Here is a 22,423-nt window from a genome sequence, read left to right on the forward strand (position 1 = left end):
GATGGGTATTATGGCCTACTTTGTCTTTTGATGCGTAAAGTTTGAGTTACATCAGGGTTGCGTGATAATCATCATCTATGGTGATGAGAAGCCATCTTGTTCGTTTGTTCTAATGATCTATCTCAATTACATGAAGCTTGATTGGTGGTTGCCGGGTGATTGTTTTGTTTCACATAGTCTTGAAGCTGACTTGTGACTTCTCAACCAGCATTATGTGTGTATGGAAGAGCGTGCTCTGCCATTTGTATTACAAATCGTATTAGACGAGTGTCTCATCAGAAAATGAATATATAAATATCAGTGGTGACTCAAGTCTAAATCTGAATATCAAGGTTCGCAGGTAATATTCAAAGGACATCTGCATATTTCAAACTTCATCATCCGAATATGGATGAATAATTGGCAGCTGATCTAGATTAGAAACGCTATCATTGTCCTAATTCTCTGTTTACTTTGGATACATTTTCCACAATTTCCACCAGTGTAGATCTCAAACTGAGCAGCAAAATATCAATCTGTAGGAATATGGATTTTAAACTCAGTATCAAGGAAACAACCCATTGCAGGGCTCAAACGCCCTATGGCTGACACAGATTTCATTTGATAGTCAAAATAGTTATGATTTGTGTTAAACATTATATACAATAAAAATGCTTTTACCTGCATTTTTAAAAATAAATTATACTTTTAATCTGATTATTATTTCCCCACTGCTCCCTACTTTTAGGTTGTAATGGCGTGGAAAAGCGTTGTGTGCTATTTTTATTTTTTTAAAGTACATTTTATTTGCTTTCTTGGACGCTGTTTATGTTATATTTTTTAATATGTTTTTTTTTTTCGGAAGAACCACCTCTATGCCATCCATTTGCTTTATCCAGCATGTGCTTGTGAACTTGGTGTTTTTTGTACAGTTTACAGCTTTTGTTCATAGGTAGTGTCTACCTGTCCTGTGACTGTAGGTGGTACACCGAGCGTTAAGACCTTCGTGACGTCCACGGCTAGACTCAGCGGAAGAGATATAATACTAGCATTTCAATGACAGAACATTAACTGTCCAGCGAGACACCGACGAAAAGTTAAACCAAGAAAAATAGTCACGCCACAATTAAATCTAACATTTTAGCTTAAACAAAACAGTCAAAACCAGGATCAAATGAAAAACTAAGCATGAAAAACCACGTATACTGTTTTATAAAAAGTTCGGGAATTTCATCGGCTGGTCAAATTTGGCTACTCGCTTACACACATGTAAAATCTTCATGTATGTAGTATATAAATCACGAACTAGCGCAGAGCGGCCATGAACTATACTTTTCCTCACAGTTTGTCTTAAGTGTTTTTATACGTGACAATTTCTTTTTCTCACGTTAACACTTTTTTTGCTAAGGTATCCTTCAGTTTCACCATGGCCTGTGTTTGTTTGTGGTTTCCCACATCCTTCCTTTTCTATTTTCAGGCCTTCTTACTTTAGAGTTGTACATTTGCAGCTCCAGTATGAGCTTAAAACATTTAACGTTTTCTTTTTATGTGTTTTTTGGCCCTGCTGGTTGTATGACTTATGCACTCACAGTGAGGCAGGCCTTTCGGTTTAACAGGGGTTCTATTAATAAATATTAATATTCATTAAAAAAAATTCAAAGGGTGACGGTGCTGGATATTGGATACAAATCTACCTACGTCACAGGCACGGTGTAAAGCCAAGAGCGAAGCAATGATTGCGATGCAACAAATATGGGGCCATTTTAGTTTTTTGTCTTAACATCATAAGCAGTGTATGCACTGGTGAGCAATGTAATAAAGCATAAATGTTTGCATGGGAGTATTGAAATAGACTCTACGTATGTCCCCTTTTACAGAGAAGGAATAATAAATGTTTTACATTTGCCACTGGTGCATGTTTTGTATGTCTGTCTGTTCGCTCTGGCTGCCTTCTATTCAATGAGACTCTGGGAAGTAATTATGCATTTGAATAAAAAAATTCAACATATGCTTAGTGCCTGTTTATAACTTTGGCAGTTTGGGCTGCCCCTCCGCCGCCTCGCTCCCACACAGCTAAAGTCCACGGCTGCTCACCAGATTACGAGTATTCTCATTGTCTGACGGGCAGTCCTTTGGCGGTTACACGGCCGTGCCTTTGAAAAGGGCACCACAGTGGGAGCACAAAATCCCATGCCGAGTTTTTGCCGTGCAGGAAAGGAAGTGTATGCACACAGTGGGGCACAACATGTGCCCCCCTGCATGCATCCTCATGCAGGGGGGTCAGTGAGTGCTCAGACGTGAGTCCCTTGCTCACTATGCCACTGGATTCAAGCAAGCCGGGCTGAAGACGGCTGAAATGCCAGAAACCGGTCCTCGGAAGCTTGTTTCCGGTCCAGGGAAGGCATGGCTTGGCAGTTCGGGCTGGACTGTTCCCTTGAGGCACAGGGTCAGACTGATTTGCATATGGCCATGTCTGAACTGGGGTGGCAGAGTGGGCTAAAGAACGGTGATGGATTAAACCCAGATCTGTTGACTGGGTGTGAGTGTTTGATTGGTTCAGATGCTCAGTCCATCACCACCCCCTTTTGTACCGCTTTGTTCGCCATAAGTTGGCAGGGTATGCTCAGACGTGAGTCCCTTGCTCACTATGCCACTGGATTCAAGCAAGCCGGGCTGAAGACGGCTGAAATGCCAGAAACCGGTCCTTGGAAGCTTGTTTCCGGTCCAGGGAAGGCATGGCTTGGCAGTTCGGGCTGGACTGGTCCCATGAGGCACAGGGTCAGACTGATTTGCATATGGCCATGTCTGAACTGGGGTGGCAGAGTGGGCTAAAGAATGGTGATGGATTAAACCCAGATCTGTTGACTGGGTGTGAGTGTTTGATTGGTTCAGATGCTCCGTCCATCACCACCCCCTTTTGTACCCCCTGCAAGCATCCTCATGGCATGAGGCGCCAGGGCCAGTCCTAGGATTTCTGTTCCAAGGAGGACCTGGCTTGGCAGTTCAGACTGGACTGTTCCCATGAGGAGCAGGGTCAAGACTGATTTGCATGTGGCTGGGTCTAAACTGGGGTGGCATGAAGATCAAAAGAACAATGGATTTAACCCAGATCTCATGACTGGGGGTGAATGTTTGATTTGTTCTGCATTCCTTCCAACATTTGTGTGTCTTTTGCTTCCACACCCTAAGTGTGCCTTATATACCCAGACGTGCATCCTGGGTTCACTGTGACAGTGGATTCAAGCTAGCCTGGCTAATGGGGGGTGACACCCCGAAACGGATCCCAAGATGCTTGTTTCTGATACAGGGAGTGCCTGGCTTGGCAATTCGGCTAGACTGTTCCAATGAGGAGCGGGTCAAGACTGATTTACATGTGGCTGGGTCTAAACTGGGGTGGCCTGGTGAGCAAAAGAAGGATGGATTTAATTCAGATCTCTTGACTGGGGGTGAATGTTTAATTTGTTCCGCATTCCGTCCATCATTTGTGTATCATTTGCTTTCTCGCCCTAAGTGCTCTGGGTATGCTAAGACTTGGGTCCCGGGCTCACTGTGCCACTGTATTCAAGCTAACCTGGCTTATATGGGGTGAGTCCCCTAAACCGGTCTCAGGATGCTTGTTTCTGGTCCATGGAGAACCTGGCTTAGTAGTTTGGGGTGGACTGTTCCCATGAGAAGCAGGTTCGCTACTGATTTACATATGGCTAGGTCCAAACTGGGGTGGCATGATAAGAAGAAAGATGGATGTAACCCAGATCTGTTGACTGGGGATGAATGTTTGATTTGTTCCTCATTCCTTCCTTTATTTGTGTGTCTTTTGCTTAACTTTATTAACACAGGTGAAGCATTCAAATGCATTACCAAAATGTATTAACAGTAAAGATTAGAAATTGATACCCATGTACACTAATGTTCAGTTTAAACATGAAGGCATGTATTCTTTGTACATGTTCTTCACTTAAATTTCATGTTACATTCTCATTTATTCTTAAAGCTACACGTGCACATGTATAATCATATATGTGAAGTGCATAGTAAATGAACTAAAGTTAGCCTGACTACAGGCCTCAAATTAAATGCATTTTGCTTTGCCGGCATGTTCTAATTTTCTGTACAGTTTTATTATTATGATTCTTGTTAGTCACAGAAAGGCTTATTGTCTGTATTAGACTGCTGATAGAGAGGCTTGGATGGAAACTTGGAAATGAATGTGGAGAGTTAATATTGAAAAGGACCTGCTGTTCATCATGTATCAGGATGGAGAGATGTTCAAGGTTGAGAGCCGTAGTTTCAGTTCAATGTAATGAGAAACTGAAGCCATGTTGCAAATGCACTAGAGTAATGATTTTGATTGCTCCCTGGTGGTGTGAACAGAGAGAAGGACGTTTCTGACTCTCTGGTTACTTTCCAATTGGTGTTTTCATAGTTAGAGTCAGAGCAGATTCCCTTTAAACTTTGAGATGTACAGACCTCTCAGCTTGCCTTATTCTTGCAAGTGTGAAGCTTTATGCTGAACACTTATTTTCTTTTCCCACAACTTCTACTGACATCTGATCATGCTGATAATTGCATGAGTGTTCTATGTTTAGGAGAGAGAAGGGAAGTTTCTTTATGGAACACCTGTTTGCTTTAAGCTGTTTCTATACCTTTATGGTTATTGCAATACAACACTCTATTCTGTTGTGCAATAAATTTATTGAGATGTTTCAGCTTCCCTATTGTACTGCTTCAACTAACTGAAATTGCTCCTGGTTTGCCTATATACTCGATTGATTGGTAAACCAAAATAAACCCCTTTAACTATATTTAGCGACTCTTGGTCCTCATTGTGGAGTCTCATTCGCTTCACAAATCAGAAATGTATCATTCATGTTTTCTCCCTCTCAATGCTTCATGTCAACCAACAAAGGTCCATATGACCAATAGGATAAAATATTTGATGATCTGACTCACTTACTAAATTATTCTAGAATGGACTCACCAAAACGTAAGGAGTATTGCCATCATGTTCCCTTTGACCCCTATAGACTTCAGAAGGCCGACCCTGGTCCAAAAATCCCCACAACGACCTCTATTCTGTTGGTGGGGGTAGGGTAAAGCGAGGAAGTGGAAAAATCTTTGTAGGAGTCTCTGAGCCCTGATTAACCTCTGATCCCTGACCACTGCATTCATGACTTTGAAGCTGTAGGCAGGAATTGGAGCGCTAGAAACTCTTTCTGTATGTGTCAATTCCTTACAATGCAATAAGGTATAGAAACTCCTCCTTACCCAGAAGTACGATTATTAATAGTTTTTCCAAGCAATGATGTATGGAGATTATATCCATGTCCAACCTGCAAAGAAACGTGTTGCACACATTTGCATTAAGAAAGGCGAATTCATTCTAGACTGCTTATTCACAGATATGTATGCATATGTGTGCTGCAGCAGGTGCCTTTTTAGGTTGAGTATCATGTATACCATGGGTTGTGAAGCCTACGAGCCAGAAGGCAAAGGGGCTTATTTAGAGATGGGCAGTAAAGCGAAACACCCTAAAAATTGGTGCCGTCTTTGACCAGCATACTTTTGGTTTCGCCACCTAATATTGAGGTGGGGAGGCTGCACAGTTTCTAATGCCCAAGCAACAGTCAGCTTTGCTGTCAGAAACACCCTGCTGGTGGGCTAGTGGCCACAGTATCAATGTCTCAACCGTTTCAGAAGGCTCACACTCTTTAGGGAGGACCTTTTGGATGCTGTCTTTTCACTTACGCAACTGCTATGCAAAGCTCAAAATATGGATGACCGGGTGTTGAGTAGCCACTGATGGTCAAATTCCACAAAATCAACTGTGTGAAGGATTTCATCTCCACAGAGAGGAATTGCTTAACCTGGAAACACAGATACTTAGTGGGCAACCGGTCAGTTATGCACAGTGAGTTATCACTAAGGGCTTCCAAACTCATTGGTGAGTTAGAGGGCACTGAGACAATTGCATGCTGCCACACAGACACTGGTCTATATTCCATGACTCAGACTATTGTGACTTCAAGTGAAAATCATTGTTACCAGCCCAACTTCTATGTGGGTGCAAAAAGAAACAAGGGAAAACTCGCATGACCAGTTGTTTGCTTCTATTTACTTTTCACTGCCCAGAAGAAGTACAGAAGATTACTGTGACAGTTTGCCACTCAAGGAAAGTTGAGGCACCCCCGCCTCGATACTTTTAGCATATTATTCTCAAATCAAACTCTCTCTCATAAGGCGATTGAGAGAGAGTTTGATTTGAGTATAATATGATTAAGTATATTTTTTCTCATGCTAGTGTGTGTCTGACTTTCTGTAGATCCATGAATACACCTTTGCAATTTCACCCTGTCGTCCATGGGATGCAGTGCATAAACTATGGGGCTCATTTAGATACCCTTAAGAAGGCCAAGATGAGTCTGGTGTAGCAGAGGCAATATATCTGCCATCCCAGCTGCAGCCCACCCTCGGTAACTAGGCTTCCCTGACCTACTGGCAGGGCATTTTGGGCAAAAGAGCTTTCACAAACACAGTGAGAGCACTTTTGGTGAAAGTGCTCATTGCTGACCTACCTGTCATTTCATGGCAAACCACTTGGCATTTTCCTTGTCTTCCAAAGAAAAACCCCAAAAGTAGGAGTGTGTATTTTGAACAACAAAAAATCAATCTGCCTGATATGATGGGAGTGTTCTCCCAGCACCTGTGGGACTTTGTTGGCTTTTCCATGCAACATACCACCATGCAGTGCAAAAACAGTTGATGACCACAACATTGTTAAGCCCTCCCTAAATAGGTCAGGCTTCTGGTATAATTTCACCAGTGTTTGAAAAGTTGCACTACTGGATAGCGATCCCCAGAATTTAGTGGTACAAGAATATCAAAGAGAGAATATTGAGGGACAATATATATATATATATCTCCAAAGAACATGTATTAGAAGTTAGGTATAGAAAATCTAGACTTGCGCACCCGTTTTTTATTTGTAGACATTTTGTCCACGATATTGGCTTCTATCAATATTAAGGTGTCAATATTCAGGATGCACCTAGCTGGTGGGCATTCTTTTCCTGTACGCAGATGCACATTTGGGAAAAGAGTGGTTTCCGCATATTTACATGAGCTGGTGAAAAACAATAGGAGATATCTTGACTAGGGGAGAATGTTTTGATTTGTTCAGCATTCCGTTCATCAATTGTGTGTCTATAACCTATTTAGACCTGCTGACCTGAATTTCAGGGCCAGAACCCATTCTGCCTAGATAAGGTACCCAACACTATGTCCCAGAATGCACCACTATATGTGCCTAACCCATGTCCACACTGAGACCTCACAAGCACATACACTCTACTCATGCATCCAACACCAACAACCTCATCTACCTACTACATTATACAAACCTCTAACAAAACATAATCTTCAAGTCATGTTTATCAATGCGCACACCACAATCACTTATGTCCCGACAGCCCTCACACTCACCACAACCTAGGAACTCTCTTCATCACAAAGACCTGGCTCACACCCTGGACTACAAGCATTCTAGACATGCTGTCCCCCAACAGGCCGCAGCATCCAACTAAAAGATTGAACATACAAAACTGAAGGGGGACTCACATTCATGTTATGTTATGTTAACAAAATTTATAACGCGCACAGCTACTGATGAGTGTCCCGGCGCGAAAACCAGTTAGAAAGAAACGGAAGAGTGTTCTTAGGCAAACAGTAGACTTTTGAATCTTTTTTTGAACATGGAAGGGTCTTTAATACTGCGTAGTTCAAGGGGGAGAGAATTCCATGCTTCAGCCGCTTTGAAGGATAGAGAACTCCCTCCAATCCTTGTCCGCCGAAAGCGAGGAATCGATGCTAGGCACTGTGATTCAGAAAGCAGTCAGAAAGCAGATGCCTTCGTGGAATATAAAAACTAAACAACTTCCTTAGATAAAGAGGCCCTCAATAGTAGAGAGCTGAATGGGCCATTGTAAGAGCCTTAACTTTCACTCTTTGGGCCACAGGAAGCCAGTGCAAATCCTGCAGATGTTGTTTAACGCTGGACCAGCCCGGAATACCCATCAAGGCTCGTGCCGCAGTATTCTGGATGACCTGGAGTTTCTTAAGCTGGTATCCTGGTAGGCCAATATAAAGTGCATTGGCATAGTCTAGGAGGCTAAGAATCAGGGCACGCATGACCATCTCTCTAGCGGGCCTAGGTAATAGGGGAAGAAACTTCTTGAGAGACTTCAATGTACCAAAACGTTGGCAGGCAAGTGTTTTTTACATGTGTGAGGAACCAAAGGTTTTCCTCAAACCAGACACCCAGGTTCTTAACTGCCTGTCCCGAGGTGCTAGGGAGTGAATATTCTGGGGGCCAAAGTGCTTCCCTGAACTGTGGGGGAAAAGATCAGAATAAAAGAATTTCTGACTTGTCTTCATTACATTTTAACTGGACGGCTGTGAGCCATTTGAAGACAGCTGACAAACAATTTTTGGCTTTCGTTGGGGAGGTATCTGAATCCTTCCAAGTGAAGAGAAGCTGGGTGTCATCTGCATATGTGATGATCTTTGCTCCCAGCTCCTCTGCCAGATAGACCAAAGGGGTGACATATATATTAAAAAGGAGGGGACTCAGGGTAGAGCCCTGAGGAACACTAGTGGTCACCATTTGTGGGTTAGATAAAAAAGGAGGTAGCCACACTTGTTGAGATCTATCGGCCAGGAATGACTTAATCCAGTCCCTTGCAGGGCCGATAACAGGGGGTGAGGCACCGCATCGAAGGCGGCAGAGAGGTCCAATAAAATTAGAGCCGTTCTCCTGCCCTTGTCCAAGCACTCTCTAAAGGCTTCTACTATTTCCACAAGCGCCGTTTCTGTGCTATAAGTAGCTCTAAACCCTGACTGAGTGGGATGTAATGGTCCTGAGTTCTCTAAGACTTTTGGCTATATTAATAGAAGCGTAGTATCCTTTCTGCGCATTTCTAAGTGCAATCTTCGCAAGGGGCAGTAGGCCACTCTTTTTACAACATTTTTTTTGCTCTTTGAGCTCCATTGAGAACCATGGTTTTGATGGAGAAACTCTAGCTTGTTTTACAGCACCAAGCAGAGCTAACTGTTCCTCTGCCTGTGAAATCCACCCTCTTGAAATTTTTCACCGCTTCCTTCAAGCTAATAGGAGGAGGCAGCTAGGAATCTATCAACAATGAGCGCAAGGCTGAGGGATCAATTTTGTGTGGGCTTCCCCTGGACTTGTTTGCTCAAAGCATTAGGCGCCTGAGAGTTCTAAGAGAATCTGATCAAAAAGTGATCAGACCAGGTTACTTGAAGGGGTTCAGAAGTACAAATGGGAAAGTTAGAGCAGATCAAATCTAACATGTGCATTTACCCATTGAGTAAGTTGGGCGATGTTCAAGGAGTCATAAAGCTCCTTGGTGTCCCTCCCCTCCAAGCAATCGGTATGGATGTTAAAATCACTGAGGAGAAGAAACTTAGAAAAATGCAATGCGTAAAATGCGGCAAGATAATAATGGAGAAGTCAAGAGCTTCGCCTCCTCCAACTGTGAAGACCTCGCCCCTCCGGAGAGCCCACTTTTCTCTAAACACAACGGTAACACACCCCGCCCCCCTTCCTATTTTACTATCGGCCCTGGAGATCTTATATCCCCTTGGAATAGCGAACTCAATAGTAGGGTTAGAGAACTCATTGAACCAAGTTTCTGTAATAAAAAGTAGGTCCAATTGTTCGTCTGAGAGCAATTCAAATATTTCCTGGGTGTGTTTCACCACAAAATGTTAATTGATCGGTGCAGCCTGGATGGTGTGCTCTATTGAGGGGTTGGCTGTTCTGGGACCCTGAAATTTGGGATTGGTCCCATTTGTGTGTAGATGGAAATTACAAGTATCACAATTAAGATACTGATTATCTTTAATAGCCCATCCACCTACACACTTACCACCACAATAGCGCAGAGCATGCAGATCCTTGTAGCTGTAGATAGGACCAGAGCCGGTCACCTCTGCAGGCAAACCGGCTGCAAGGCTGGCGCTGGACGCTCCCGGGATGCGGAAGGGCGCAGACGGGCTTGCCTTAGGTGCGACTTCGATGTGCCAGCGGCGCGTCTGCTCAGCGCGCCTATTTCAGAGCATTCCCCGGTGGAAACTAGAGTGCTGCCTGCCAAAGACGGCGGCCTCTATTGTCGATCTGAGCCCACCCGGAAGAGTAGTAGTTCAAGTTCAAGTTCGAGCATTTATATAGCGCACTACTCACCCAGAGGGTCTCAAGGCGCTTGGGGAGGGGGTTCATTATTGGTCGAATAGCCAGGTTTTAAGTTCTTTTCTGAATGAGATGTGGTTTTGAGTAAGGCGGAGGTGAAAGGGGAGTGAGTTCCAGGTCTTGGCAGCCAGGAAGGAGAAGGATCTGCCACCCATGGTGGATTTTCGGATGCGCGGGACTGTGGCGAGGGCTTGATTGGACGATCTTAGTTGGCGGGTGGGTTTGTAGAAGGATAGTCGAGTGTTGAGGCATTCGGGTCCTAGGTTGTAGAGGGCCTTGTGTGCGTGGGTGAGAAGACGGAACGTAATTCTTTTGTTGACGGGAAGCCAGTGGAGGCCCTTTAGGTGTCCGGTGATGTGATCTCGGCGAGGGATGTCCAATATGAGTCTCGCTGATGAGTTTTGGATGCGTTGGAGTTTTTTCTGTAATTTTGCTGTGAATTCCGGCGTACAGAGTGTTACCATAATCCAGCCGACTCGTGACCAGTGCGTGGGTCACAGTCTTTCTTGTTTCGAGGGGGATCCAGCGGAAGATCTTTTTGAGGATGCGAAGTACGTTGAAGCAGGAGGATGAGACTGCATTAACTTGTCTGGACATCGAGAGAGAGGAGTCTAGGATGAAGCCAAGGTTACGTGCGTGGTCTGTGGAGGTGGGTGCTGTGCCCAGAGCAGAAGGCCACCAAGAGTCGTCCCAGGCAGAGGGTGAGGATCCTAGGATGAGCACTTCAGTTTTGTCTGAATTGAGTTTTAGGCGGCTCTGTTTCATCCATTCGGCTACTTCTTTCATGCCTTCGTGAAGATTGGTTTTGGCGGTGTTCGGGTCTTTGGTGAGGGAAAGGATTAATTGGGTGTCGTCGGTGTAAGAGATGATGTTGAGGTTGTGTTGGCGTGCGATGGATGCGAGTGGGCTCATGTAAACGTTGAAGAGGGTGGGACTGAGTGATGACCCTTGTGGTACTCCACATATGACTTCTGTGGCTTCTGAGTTGAATGGGGGAAGTCGGACTCTTTGAGTTCTCCCGGCGAGGAACGAGATGATCCAGTCCAAGGCTTTTCCTCGTATGCCGATGTTGCTGAGGCGTTGTATAAGGGTGCTGTGGCAGACCGTGTCGAAAGCGGCGGAGAGGTTGAGTAGAATGAGGGCCGCAGTTTCTCCGTTATCCAGTAGTGTTCGGATGTCGTCTGTCGCTGCAATGAGGGCAGTTTCGGTGCTGTGTTTGGCTCGAAATCCGGATTGAGATGGATCGAGGGAGTTGTTGGATTCAAGGAAGGCGGCGAGCTGGCTGTTGACGGCTTTTTCAATGACTTTGGCGGGGAAAGGGAGGAGGGATATGGGTCGGTAGTTTTTAAGTTCAGAGGGGTCTGCTGTGGGTTTCTTCAAGAGGGCGCTGAGTTCGGCGTGTTTCCAGCTTTCTGGAAAGGTGGCAGAGTTGAACGAGCAGTTGATGACATCACGAAGATGGGGTGCGATGATGTAGTCAGCTTTGTTGAAGATGTGGTGGGAGCAGGGGTCGGTTGGCGAGCCAGAATGGATTGAATTCATAATGCGGATGGTGTCTTCAGTGGTTATTGTGTTCCAGGCGCTAAGGTAGTTAGTTGGCGGAGTGGGATCAGAGGGGTGTGGGGAGGGTTGATCGTTGGGAGTGTTCTCGAAGCTGTTGTGGATGTCAGCGATTTTGTTGTAGAAGAAGGAGGATAACGCGTCGCAGAGGTCTTGGGAGGGGGTGATGTCGTTAGATGCTGCGGTGGGGTTGGTGAATTCTTTGACGATGTTAAAAAGTTCCTTGCTGCTGTGGGTGTTGTTGTCGAGACGATCCTTGAGTGCTGATTTCTTAGCGGATCGGATCAGTTGGTGGTGGTTGCGGGTGGCTGCCTTGAGGGTGGCCATGTTGTCGGTGGTTGTGTTTTTTCTCCATGTTTTCTCCAGGGTGTGGCATAGTTTCTTGGATTTTTTGAGATCATCATTGAACCAGGAAGCCTTTTTGCTGGCTGATTTGATTTGGTACTTTTTCAGGGGTGCTAATTCGTCAGCACTGTGGGTGATCCATTGCTTGAGATCGGTGGCCGCTTGGTTAGGGTCTAATGAGAGGGTGGGAGGATTTTGGTTGAGTGATGAGAGGAGTTGGTCGGAGGTGATTTTGTTCCAGTTTCTCCGAGGAATGGGTTGTGGGCGGATGTGGGTCAGGGTGGTTTTGTAGCTGAAGTGAACACAGCTGTGGTCCGTCCAATGGAGAGCTGTGGTGCGATCGAAGGAAATGTGCTTGCTGGAGGGAAGATAGGGTCGAGCGTGTGTCCGGCTACATGAGTGGGGGTGTCAACAAGTTGATTGAGTCCGAGATTGGCCAGGTTATCCAGAAGGGTGGAGGTGTTGCTGTCGTGTTTGTTTTCAAGGTGGAAGTTGAGGTCTCCCAGCAGAATGTAGTTCTCGGAGGTGAGGGCATGTGGGCTGACGAAGTCGGTGATGTCATCGCTGAATTGAGTGCGGGTTCCTGGAGGTCTGTAGATGAGGGTGCCTCTAAGTGTGGTCCTGGGGTCGGTGTGGATCTGAAAGTGGAGATGTTCGGCGGTTGCAAGATTGTCGTCCGAGCTGGTCGTGATTTTGATGGTGTTCCTATGGATGATGGCGATGCCTCCTCCTGTTTGGTTGGAGCGGTCTTTGCGGATGATCTTGTAGCCGTCCGGTATGGATATGGCGATGTCGGGTGCTGGTGATGTGTTCATCCATGTTTCTGTAAGGAAGGCGATGTCCGGTGACGCAGTGTCGAGTAGGTCCCAGAGTTCGGTAGCGTGTTTGTGGACCAAGCGGGTGTTAAGCAGGATGCAATTCAGGCGGTTAGAGTCGGAGTTGTGTTTGGAGGACGTGGGTTTGGTGAGGGTCCTGAAGCAGTTGAATTTGCAGGAGAGGCAGGCGAATGGGCCGTGAGTGCGTCCTGGGGTAGCTTCGCAGCATAATGGTGTACGTCCGGGGTTGAGGGCGAGGAGAGTAGCGGCATCGTATGTGAATTTAGGGTGTTGGGGGCTGTCGCGGTCCAGGCGCGGATGGGCGTAGACGGGCTTACCTTTCGCGCACCTTCGGCGCGCATGGGGCGCGACCGCTGCGCATGAATGCTGCGCGAAAACGCATCTGTCATATGCGGATAGTGGAAGGGGAGGGGTGAGGGAGGGTCAGCTGGGAGACGGGGTGGAGGTCAGGGGAAGGAGGCAGGACAACAACAAGCAAAATGGCAGCAAGCAGGCAATGTCCAAACAACACTGGGGCCCAATGTAAGCTAGCGCGATCTGAGCGGCGTAGGCGCAAATACAATTTACAATTACAGGCACAAATACAATTTCAGGCAGCACAGCACAAGAACTGCTGTTGCACAAGCGCACCTAGGCAGTCGGGCGTGACGATCTAAATGGCCTCGGCAGTTTCAAACAGTAATGCGCAGCAGGCGGGGCAATCTAGCGCTACGAGCTAGCTGGATGAGTCTTTGATTATGCAGGCTACAAGTCACTTTAGAGTACTCCTCTAAAGTGACTTGTACATGAAATAGCGCAGATAGCAGATGTCTGCTCAATTTAAAGTGGTTTTCGTTTTCCACTTTTCCACAATTTAGAAGTACAAATTCAGAAGTCAATTTGTAAAATAGCAGCAATGACGAAAATGGTAACAATTATAACAAGGCTAAAAATACAGTGTGGTGATTCATACGCAAGTCATGATGGCACTGCACATGCAACAACACCATGACAAATAAGAAGCTTTTCTGCCAATTTCCTCTCTCAGCCTATAGGACACCCTCCTTTCATATAATCTGCAGACCACCGAGACACTAAAAGCACTTCATGTTAGAACTAATGGACCTTTCCACCTTCGCGTCCATTCAACCCTTATATCTAACCTTCCTCTGAGACTTTAATCTACCTGGTTACTCCATCACCAAAATTATTTTGGAAGCCTTCAACATTCTACTTAACACCTAGGAATAAAATCATACATCACCAACTTCCAATTAAACCCACCTCCCTTTTGTTGAAAAAGTCTTTGAGAAGGTAATTGCCACCCAGATACAGGACACATCAGCAATATTAACCTGATTCAAGACTACCAACTAGTCAGTACAAAAACAGCATAGCCGCAAGTGGTTGATGATGACTGCCTCTTCAGCAACAAAATCAATCCCTCTATAGTTCAGATTTAGGGGCCTCCACCCCTTCCTTTTTTAATATTTTCCCTGGTGTCTAATGGGTTTTCTGTCCCCGAGCCGGGTAAAACATATCATTCTGCCCACCAAGGGTAAACCCCCAAACTGCGGCCCGAGGGAGATCAGAAAGACTATTGGAGATATTTTGTATGGGGGCATGGCCCAATGCCAGGGCAAGCCACCACCACCATTTTTCTTATTCATATTCACTCTCATCTGGTGGGCTTTCTGCCCCTCAAAACCCACTTTCCAGTGGAGAAGCAGATGCTTGTGCCTGGGAGGCCACTCCCAAGATCTAGTGGGTGGATCCCTGATTGGGGATTGTGGTCCTGTGGCAAACTCCAAGGGAGGACCCACTAGGGAGAGAAATTGCTGAAAAGGGGACCTTGTCTCCTTCCCAGCTGTACCTCTCCCACTTGGATCCCTGCTTGGGGGCTAACATATGCCTCCCGAGCACCGATCAAAGTGAAACCAATTTAAGCCAGTGGCGCAGACTGGTTTCACTTTCAATCAATGTGACATCAGCGTGATATGTGTCTCAGTGATTGACATGTCTTTTTTATCTCTGGATGCAGGGGAATATTTACCCTTGCATCCCAACATTAATATTGAAAAGAAAATCCTTCTGGTGTGAGCACCAGAAAGTTTCTTTTAAGCAATGCGGTGTTCACGGCCACCACACTAGAAAGATCCTCTGCATTTAAGTGGTTAAATATAATCCTGTTAACCCCTTCGACGCTCATGACGAGCTGGGCTCGTCATGGCGTAGCCTCCTCGCACGCTCATGACGAGCCCAGCCTGTCACGTAAAGTGCGCTTTTTAAAAACCCTGCGTACGGGCGGAATTCCGCCCGCACGCATGCGGTTAAGGAGCTCTATCTCTAAGTTCACTACTACATATCACTCTACCCCACCCATGTGACCTCTGGGCTAGCGCCTTTTTCGGTGCTCTGTTGATTGCTAGGTTTGTACTTTGGAGTTACCAAAACATACTTACATAATAGATGCAATGAACTGTACTACATGACATTTAGTCTGGTTTTAACCAATGAGACAGCCCAGCACAGCAATAACAACTGAAAATGAATGGCGAAAGCAATCACGGTGTGCTGATTCATGTTTAAATGTTATCACCCAATGACACAGTAGAGAAAAGCGTTTTCCTAAAATGTCTAAAAGAGTGGATAGGAATGTCTAGCACCATGTTTGACTGGTTCTAATAATTCCTCCACAATCATAGTCAACTGACTAGGCTCAGCCTGGTAAATCACTCAGAGGACAGCTCTCGTCTGGTGAAAGTGATGAGGACTGTCCTTGAAATTGATAGGTCACCCTTGCTATTTAAAATATAGATGTACCTTCAGCGTCACTCAACTGGCCAACATATTAGACAATTTTAGACGTATGCAAACATTTTCCCATGTTCAGATGTTAATGTTAATGTCTGGAATTTTTAGAGTGCACTGTTACCGAACTGTGCCCTGGCGGTAACCTAAGATCAAACCGGCGAACAGAAATCATTACCAATAATCGGATCTGCTAAAAAGCCAGATTTTCAACTCTCGTCTAAATTCAAGGAGGGAAGTGGCTGAACGGATAGATAATGGAAGTTTATTCCAAATGGTAATGGTGCCCAAATAGAAACTTCTGCCACCCCCGATTGTTCTTTTAAATCTTGGTACCCTCAAAGTTCTAGAATTGGAAGATCTAAGTCACCTAGTGGGAGAGTACCATCTGTACTGAGCTAAGTCTTGAGGACCCAAATGTGCCAAGCCTTGTACCCAAAGTACAAAGCTTTGAGCTTTGAATTGGATCCTCTCCTTCACAAGTAACCTGTGACCACTGACCAAAAATTTTTTGGGAGTACGAGTAAGGACTCTCGCAGCTGTATTCTGCAAACCCTGAAGTACCCTGACGTTTTCTCAAATGTTGGGCCTGCATATTAAGATAAAGACCATTGCAATAATCTAATCTGGCCAATAACAAAGTTGATATAACCAGTTTTTGATAGTATATCGAGATAAAAGGAAGGATCTTTTTATTTTTTCTTAAAACGAAAAAGGTGGCCGAAGTAAGAGCGTTGACCTGTTTAGCAAAGGTACGCCTATTGTCCACAATTACCCCAATATTTTTGGCCTTTTCAACTGGTTTCGGTAAATCACCTAAATTTGTTGTCCACCCCTCCGGGGTCCAAAAGGAAGGGTTGTTACCAAAAAGGACCACCTTCCATTTTATTCTAATTCATTTTTAGACTATTCGAGCTCATCCATAAACGTATGGCTGACATACACTAGTCAGATCAGAGTGAAATACCCCAGACAGTTTGTGGTGTTGTTGTGACTCACTCAAGAGGGTCACACCAGCACCAGAAACGTCCTGGACCACATCTGTTATTGAATATAAGAGAGTTTCTTGAACCTTGCTGGAAAAAAAACCAATCCTGGTGCTGATCAGCAGAGATTGATACTCATGACAAACACATCAGTCAACTCAGACAACACATTATTAATCACCTGCCAGCAGAAGTGCAAGAGGTTAAATATTGAGGCAAGTAATTAGAATAGAAGAGACAAACTCTGAATAGCTCTCACACTGCGAGAGCACAACCAAAGAAACTCATTATTGATACATTTCTGAAAACTGAACTTGTCAAGCAACTTGTGACTAACAGGTTGAGTTTTAAAATGCATTAACCAAATACAGCCACACTGACAATACTTCCTCAGAGTGGCCAGACTCAGGGAGCTTTTAAGCCAAAACACAGTGAGTAATAAAAATTAGATTGAATCCATCACACATATATGGACAGTTAGAAACTGTAACAGCTGCTTCTGCAAAGCCATCAATCATTGTTACTAACTCCTTCCATTCTGAGACAATGGCTTATCTCATAGCAGTTCTCAGTGCTGAATATAATATAGGGATACATCTTCCCACCTAGCCTGTTGTGTGTGCCGTTCAAATGTAGTATTAGTACAAATAATTAATTAGGACAAACAGCAATTTGAATTGGACATTAGGCAAAATATTGGTGCTAAATGCAACAACAACATAGCTAAAACAAGTTGTTAATACATAACAGTCATTATTTGAGCCAATGCTTTCAATTCCCAGTTAAAGGGCAGCACCTTACCTGCTCTGAAGAGCACTCTCGGGCACATAGTACATGAACGTATTACCCCTGTTCGTCTCAGCCCAGTGCCTGACCATATTTATCGCAGGGCAGATAACAAAATGATCTCTAAACAGAAAGAAAAATAAATTGTTACTCATTAATTCTCCCGGAGAAGCATCATACCAATACAATAGTTGACAGTGCTTACTAATAATTGATTGTATGGTTTGTCTGACGCAATAAGGTCAAATTATGATTATGATAAAAAATATTGATCATCATCATGCAATTTCTCAAATATGAAGGGTAACTTTGTCTCCTCACATCTGACCACAACAAAAGGCATACGATTGGGCAACAATGCTGAAACATGTGGGGATCCATAGCATATTTTGTGGGAACGCAGCTGATATCTGGGACCAGTAAGACCATTTGTACCAGAGAGGCCCCTTGCATCAGCTTCATGCAACAAGTGACAATGACAATTTATGACAAACGAGCACATTAGGTAAATAAGCAAGGCTAGAATGAGAGTGGTGTGCTCTGTCACAATGATCCTCATTTCTAATAGATTGTATTTGCCACGAACTTGAAACTAAGAACCTGAATACGATCTAGGACAATGGGATACTCAGTAGCTATTGTGACGGATATTCCGCCCGCTGTATTACAAGTTCAATAGGATATAATGATATTGTAATTTGGAGGACGGGATATCTCTCAAGTTTTTGACTGAGTAATCCTGTCCGCCAAGACAGAAACCAGGCCCTCAATTTGGCTTCTTCATTTTTTTGACCATAAACCAGATTCTTCAAATCCATGCAGGCTACAATACAGTGGGGACTGGTAATTCTGTGAAGTGGTAATACCATGGTATTATCTTTTTGACTTTGGTTGTCCCCAGAGAAACAGGGAACTACAGTGAAGTCAGTTTCTGCACCCAATTCCCCAATACTCATATGGTGCTGTTTCCCGCTAGGACATCACAGCACCTATTTGCCGCTAAAATGTCGGAGACTGAACCAGTGGAGAGTCATATTTTCCATCTACTAGTAATATTGATTTGGCCGATACTTTATGTTACCAAAGTGACTGGGCCGAACTCAGCAAGATGTTTTCTGTGATAATTGGCTTTATCATCTCAAAGAGTCTACCTTTAAAGCAGTCCATTCCTAAAGCAAGTAAGACCGATTCTAGGATCATGTTTTAGATTACAAAACAGTAATCTTTGACCATTCATGTTCAACTGCATTGCACAAGGCAAGAGTGTGGACATTTTGCTTGCATCATTTATGAAGAGCAAGTTTCTAAATGTGTTACACATTTTAAAATTGACAAAGCCATTGTAAGCACACACTGTTTCACCTGTGAAAGGTACATTTGTTGTAGCCACAGGCTCAGATTTCTTCTTAAAGTAATTTTAATCGTAAGCTGTATTTATCTAAAATATTTCCGAAGAAGTTGCAAAGCCAAAGGAGTTTCTTATGTGAAGGTTACTCCTGGCCAAATTACACTCTGTCCCTGAGGTGACCATGGTTTTGGCCAGATTGACTGAACACTGCAATTAATTAGTTTTGTGCCCACTGTAGTTTATGACAAGCCATGGTTACAGCTAATTGAGCACACTGGCACATCATTGTGGCTATCAGGAAAAATTACCGAAGAATTATCCAGTAGAGTAGACAGCCTGGACGCTTTTTTAAAATAGTTTGCAGACGTCCATTAGCCGTATGTCCTGGCTGATGTTAGAAAGGGTGCAGATCTGGATAAAGGTACCTAGTGTCTCCCAGAGCAGGTTAATTTCTCAGACAAAATATTCAGCAGGCAAAAATCTACAGTATCCTCTTGTCACTAACTGTGTCTAACTTTTGTGAGGTATGTGGTGTGATGGGGATACAAACAAGCGGGTCTGTTTCTCAACCCTGACTGTCTTTTCAGTCAACATGTTTCGACACTCAAAGAAGATAAGGCACTTTCATCAGGACAGCTTTCTAAACTGTTAAAGGAGATAACAATCAGAACGTGTACTCTGCCAGAACAGATATTGTAAAGTTAAACAACAACGGACCTTCTGATAAATATTTTAATCTTGAGAAATAGGAGGTAAGAATAAATTGAGACCAGAGAACAGCCCCGACCTACACAATTAGAAACCCTGCCACCACTGTCTCTTCTCGCACATTTATACCCCATTACACCACATACCCAACAAAAGTTCAACAGAACCATGTGGATAACAAGTGCTAGATGGGAACCCAAATATAAACATGCCACATTAGGGGGGTGAGGGTTCATCATTCTGTAAGCAAATGCTGTCCCTGACTTACTTAAAGGTACTGGCTCTAGACTAACTTACTTAGTTGAAATCTTTTGTGCTTGAAGGTTTTGTAAATGTCTCCATATTTTTCATGTGTGTCTTCTTAAGGAGGTAATGTGCTTTTCCTCTCATTCACATGTGCTAGTTGTACCCATGACTGGTATGTACAGATCAAAGTTACCCCTATTGATGTCTCCATTGGGGACCATTATAGTGGCCTTGAGTCAATCGGTGCAGTTGTGATGTATATGGGTTTGTGATTGTGTAATTGAATAATTGTGTGCATCAGAGTCTTCTGGTTCCTTGAACCATCTGCGTCCTGCAAGTTACTCATGAGCTCTTTCAAAGCTATGGTGTCCGTTTGAATATTTTTTTTACTGAATATGTGATGTTTTGTGGTCTTAAAGGGTAGCTGCTGAAACCATTTTCGAGTCCTGTAAACATGGAAGTAACACCCAGAAGTCCCCTAGTTTGTAACATGGAAGAGTTTTCCTTCTTTTCCATTTGTTCTTAGATACTGGTAAAGCTAATGAAGGTGACTATATAACTGGTGTGTTTGATGCAGAAATGCATTCCATTTAAGGCACCCCAAAAAGGACTTCCCAGAATTTGTGTTCCTCCAGACCTAGATGGTTTGCTGCTGATGGAATACAACCTTGTTTTTGAATTAAGGTATTGCACTGTAAGTGCTTAAATCATTTAAGGCAGATCAACTGCTGAAAAGCTGATCTTTGAAAATCAGCAAAAACCATGAAATGTACCAAACGAAATTGCAAGTCAATGTGACAATAACTTTGAGAACAAAAAAACAGAAAGATTGTGATGTGCATGATTGTCAAAATACTTTGTAGTATTAAAGGGTGGGGTCAACACTTGAATATTATAAATGCTGAATATGTCTTTTATGAGCATAACCACACCTCCTCTTCAAGAAAAGAAGTGGCACCCAGAGGGAAACTAGAGAGTCGTTGGCCCAGAACCCAACCTGACAGTCACCTTAATCATGCAATAATACATTCATATTATAGGTGAAGGGCATATACCCAATGTCATTCTTTTGGTAGATCCACAGCACACATGGGATAACACCGGATAGATCTTCGATAGAGAATCAGTAATGCATGTGCGGTGTTGTGTAGACTAGTTTGGAGTGCCAAAAGCTTGTTGAATGGAGATGATTGTGTAAGGGCCTATGGACTGACTTTTCCTGTTAGCCAACATCTGCTTGATCTTGCCTTTCTTCTCCTACTGGCATATTAATACAGTTATGTTTGTAATTGCCTCCTTGTTCTCCCTCTCTGTGCCTAGATGGGGGTGTTTAATTCCTCATTCGGTCTCTGTGCGCTACCTCTTTCTTGGTGACTGGGGGCCTTTATGGGTGTAGCAGAAAGCATATGCATTAGGGCATATTGTGGCACGTGTGTCAAAATGGTGCTACTGAAATTGTTTCCACAGGTATACTGCACATGCCTACTTTTCTCCTCTCCTTCGTGTCTTCTTGGTAGACCATGTCCCCAGGTTTGTTCTGTGTGCTCCTTCCCCTCTTATCTGTTATTGTTAGGTTGTGTGCTGTCTCAATGGATGGCTCATAAAGGTTCTGGTCTTGAAAGCCTTTGCCTTCTCATTCAGGTATGAGTGGGGCACCTTTGTGTGAGTGATGGTGTGTATGCCTGTGATACGCAGTTCAGTGTAGTTGGGTTAGCTGATGGCCCTGGTATCCTAACCTTTTCGTGTGTCTTTGCTGGAATTGTGCCTCGCCATGTTTGTTTTCTTGGAGTTTCATAACTCCCTAGATATGTATGAGACTGGAGGTCCTCCCCATTGATGTTGCTTCGGGTAATTATTTCTTGTAGGCAAATGTGGGTGTCATTGGTGAATATCTAAAGAGTAATTTTATAACAATAACATGAATACCCTACTCTTGAATCTAACATTGCGTGTGCTATAGGGCCATGTCATATTTATAATAGATAATAACGCTTGTATCTGTGCAGTCGCAGAACAATGTACACAACTGGCCCCTCTTAGAAGTATGTTCTAGTGTCCAGAGTCAATGCACGAATCGCTGGTTGTTTTTAGAAGTTTCGAGGAATGAGAAGAGGTCTGAAGGAAATTCCCAGTGGCTTCTGAAAGAGATGCTGGAGCCATGTGGTGGTATCAAGGCCCCAAGTGGCCCTTGGGCTTTAAAGACCGGCCTCTGATGGGCTCCAGCCCACCTGGGAAATGGGCAAGGGAACAAGTGACTACTGTCCCTCTGATAATGACAGGCCCACGCCTGAAGCTCTCTAAAAATAAGCAACTGAGTGAGGCAGGGACAGAAAGCGAGACACGAGGCGCCAGGGCTAGCACTTTCACATGCCTGTAGCATTACTCGCCTTTGAACAGGTCAGTAATGCTGGGTATTCCCCATTATAGCTCTTCTAACACAGATTCAGGTGAAGGCCAATAACTAGTGTTATTATTAAATGTGTGTCTAGAATGTTTCTATTGCAGGTAATGTATAGCAAATGTTACTGAGGAAACGGGAACCAACACAAAGGAAGAGCCTATTCCTATGCTGCAC

General features: G+C 44.2%; 1 protein-coding gene across 1 annotated transcript in view; it reads right to left on the bottom strand.

Moving 5' to 3' along the window:
• The window catches only part of TG (thyroglobulin), an 825,201-nt gene that overhangs the window by 56,183 nt on the left and 746,595 nt on the right, over positions 1-22,423 (bottom strand). The window contains exon 45 of the mRNA XM_078686739.1: positions 17,562-17,669. Coding sequence (XP_078542865.1) covers positions 17,562-17,669 — 108 coding nt within the window. The remainder of the gene's footprint in view (positions 1-17,561; positions 17,670-22,423) is intronic.

The sequence above is a fragment of the Lissotriton helveticus genome, chromosome 4_1, assembly GCF_964261635.1.
Source record: "Lissotriton helveticus chromosome 4_1, aLisHel1.1, whole genome shotgun sequence".
Taxonomy (NCBI): Eukaryota; Metazoa; Chordata; class Amphibia; order Caudata; family Salamandridae; genus Lissotriton; species Lissotriton helveticus.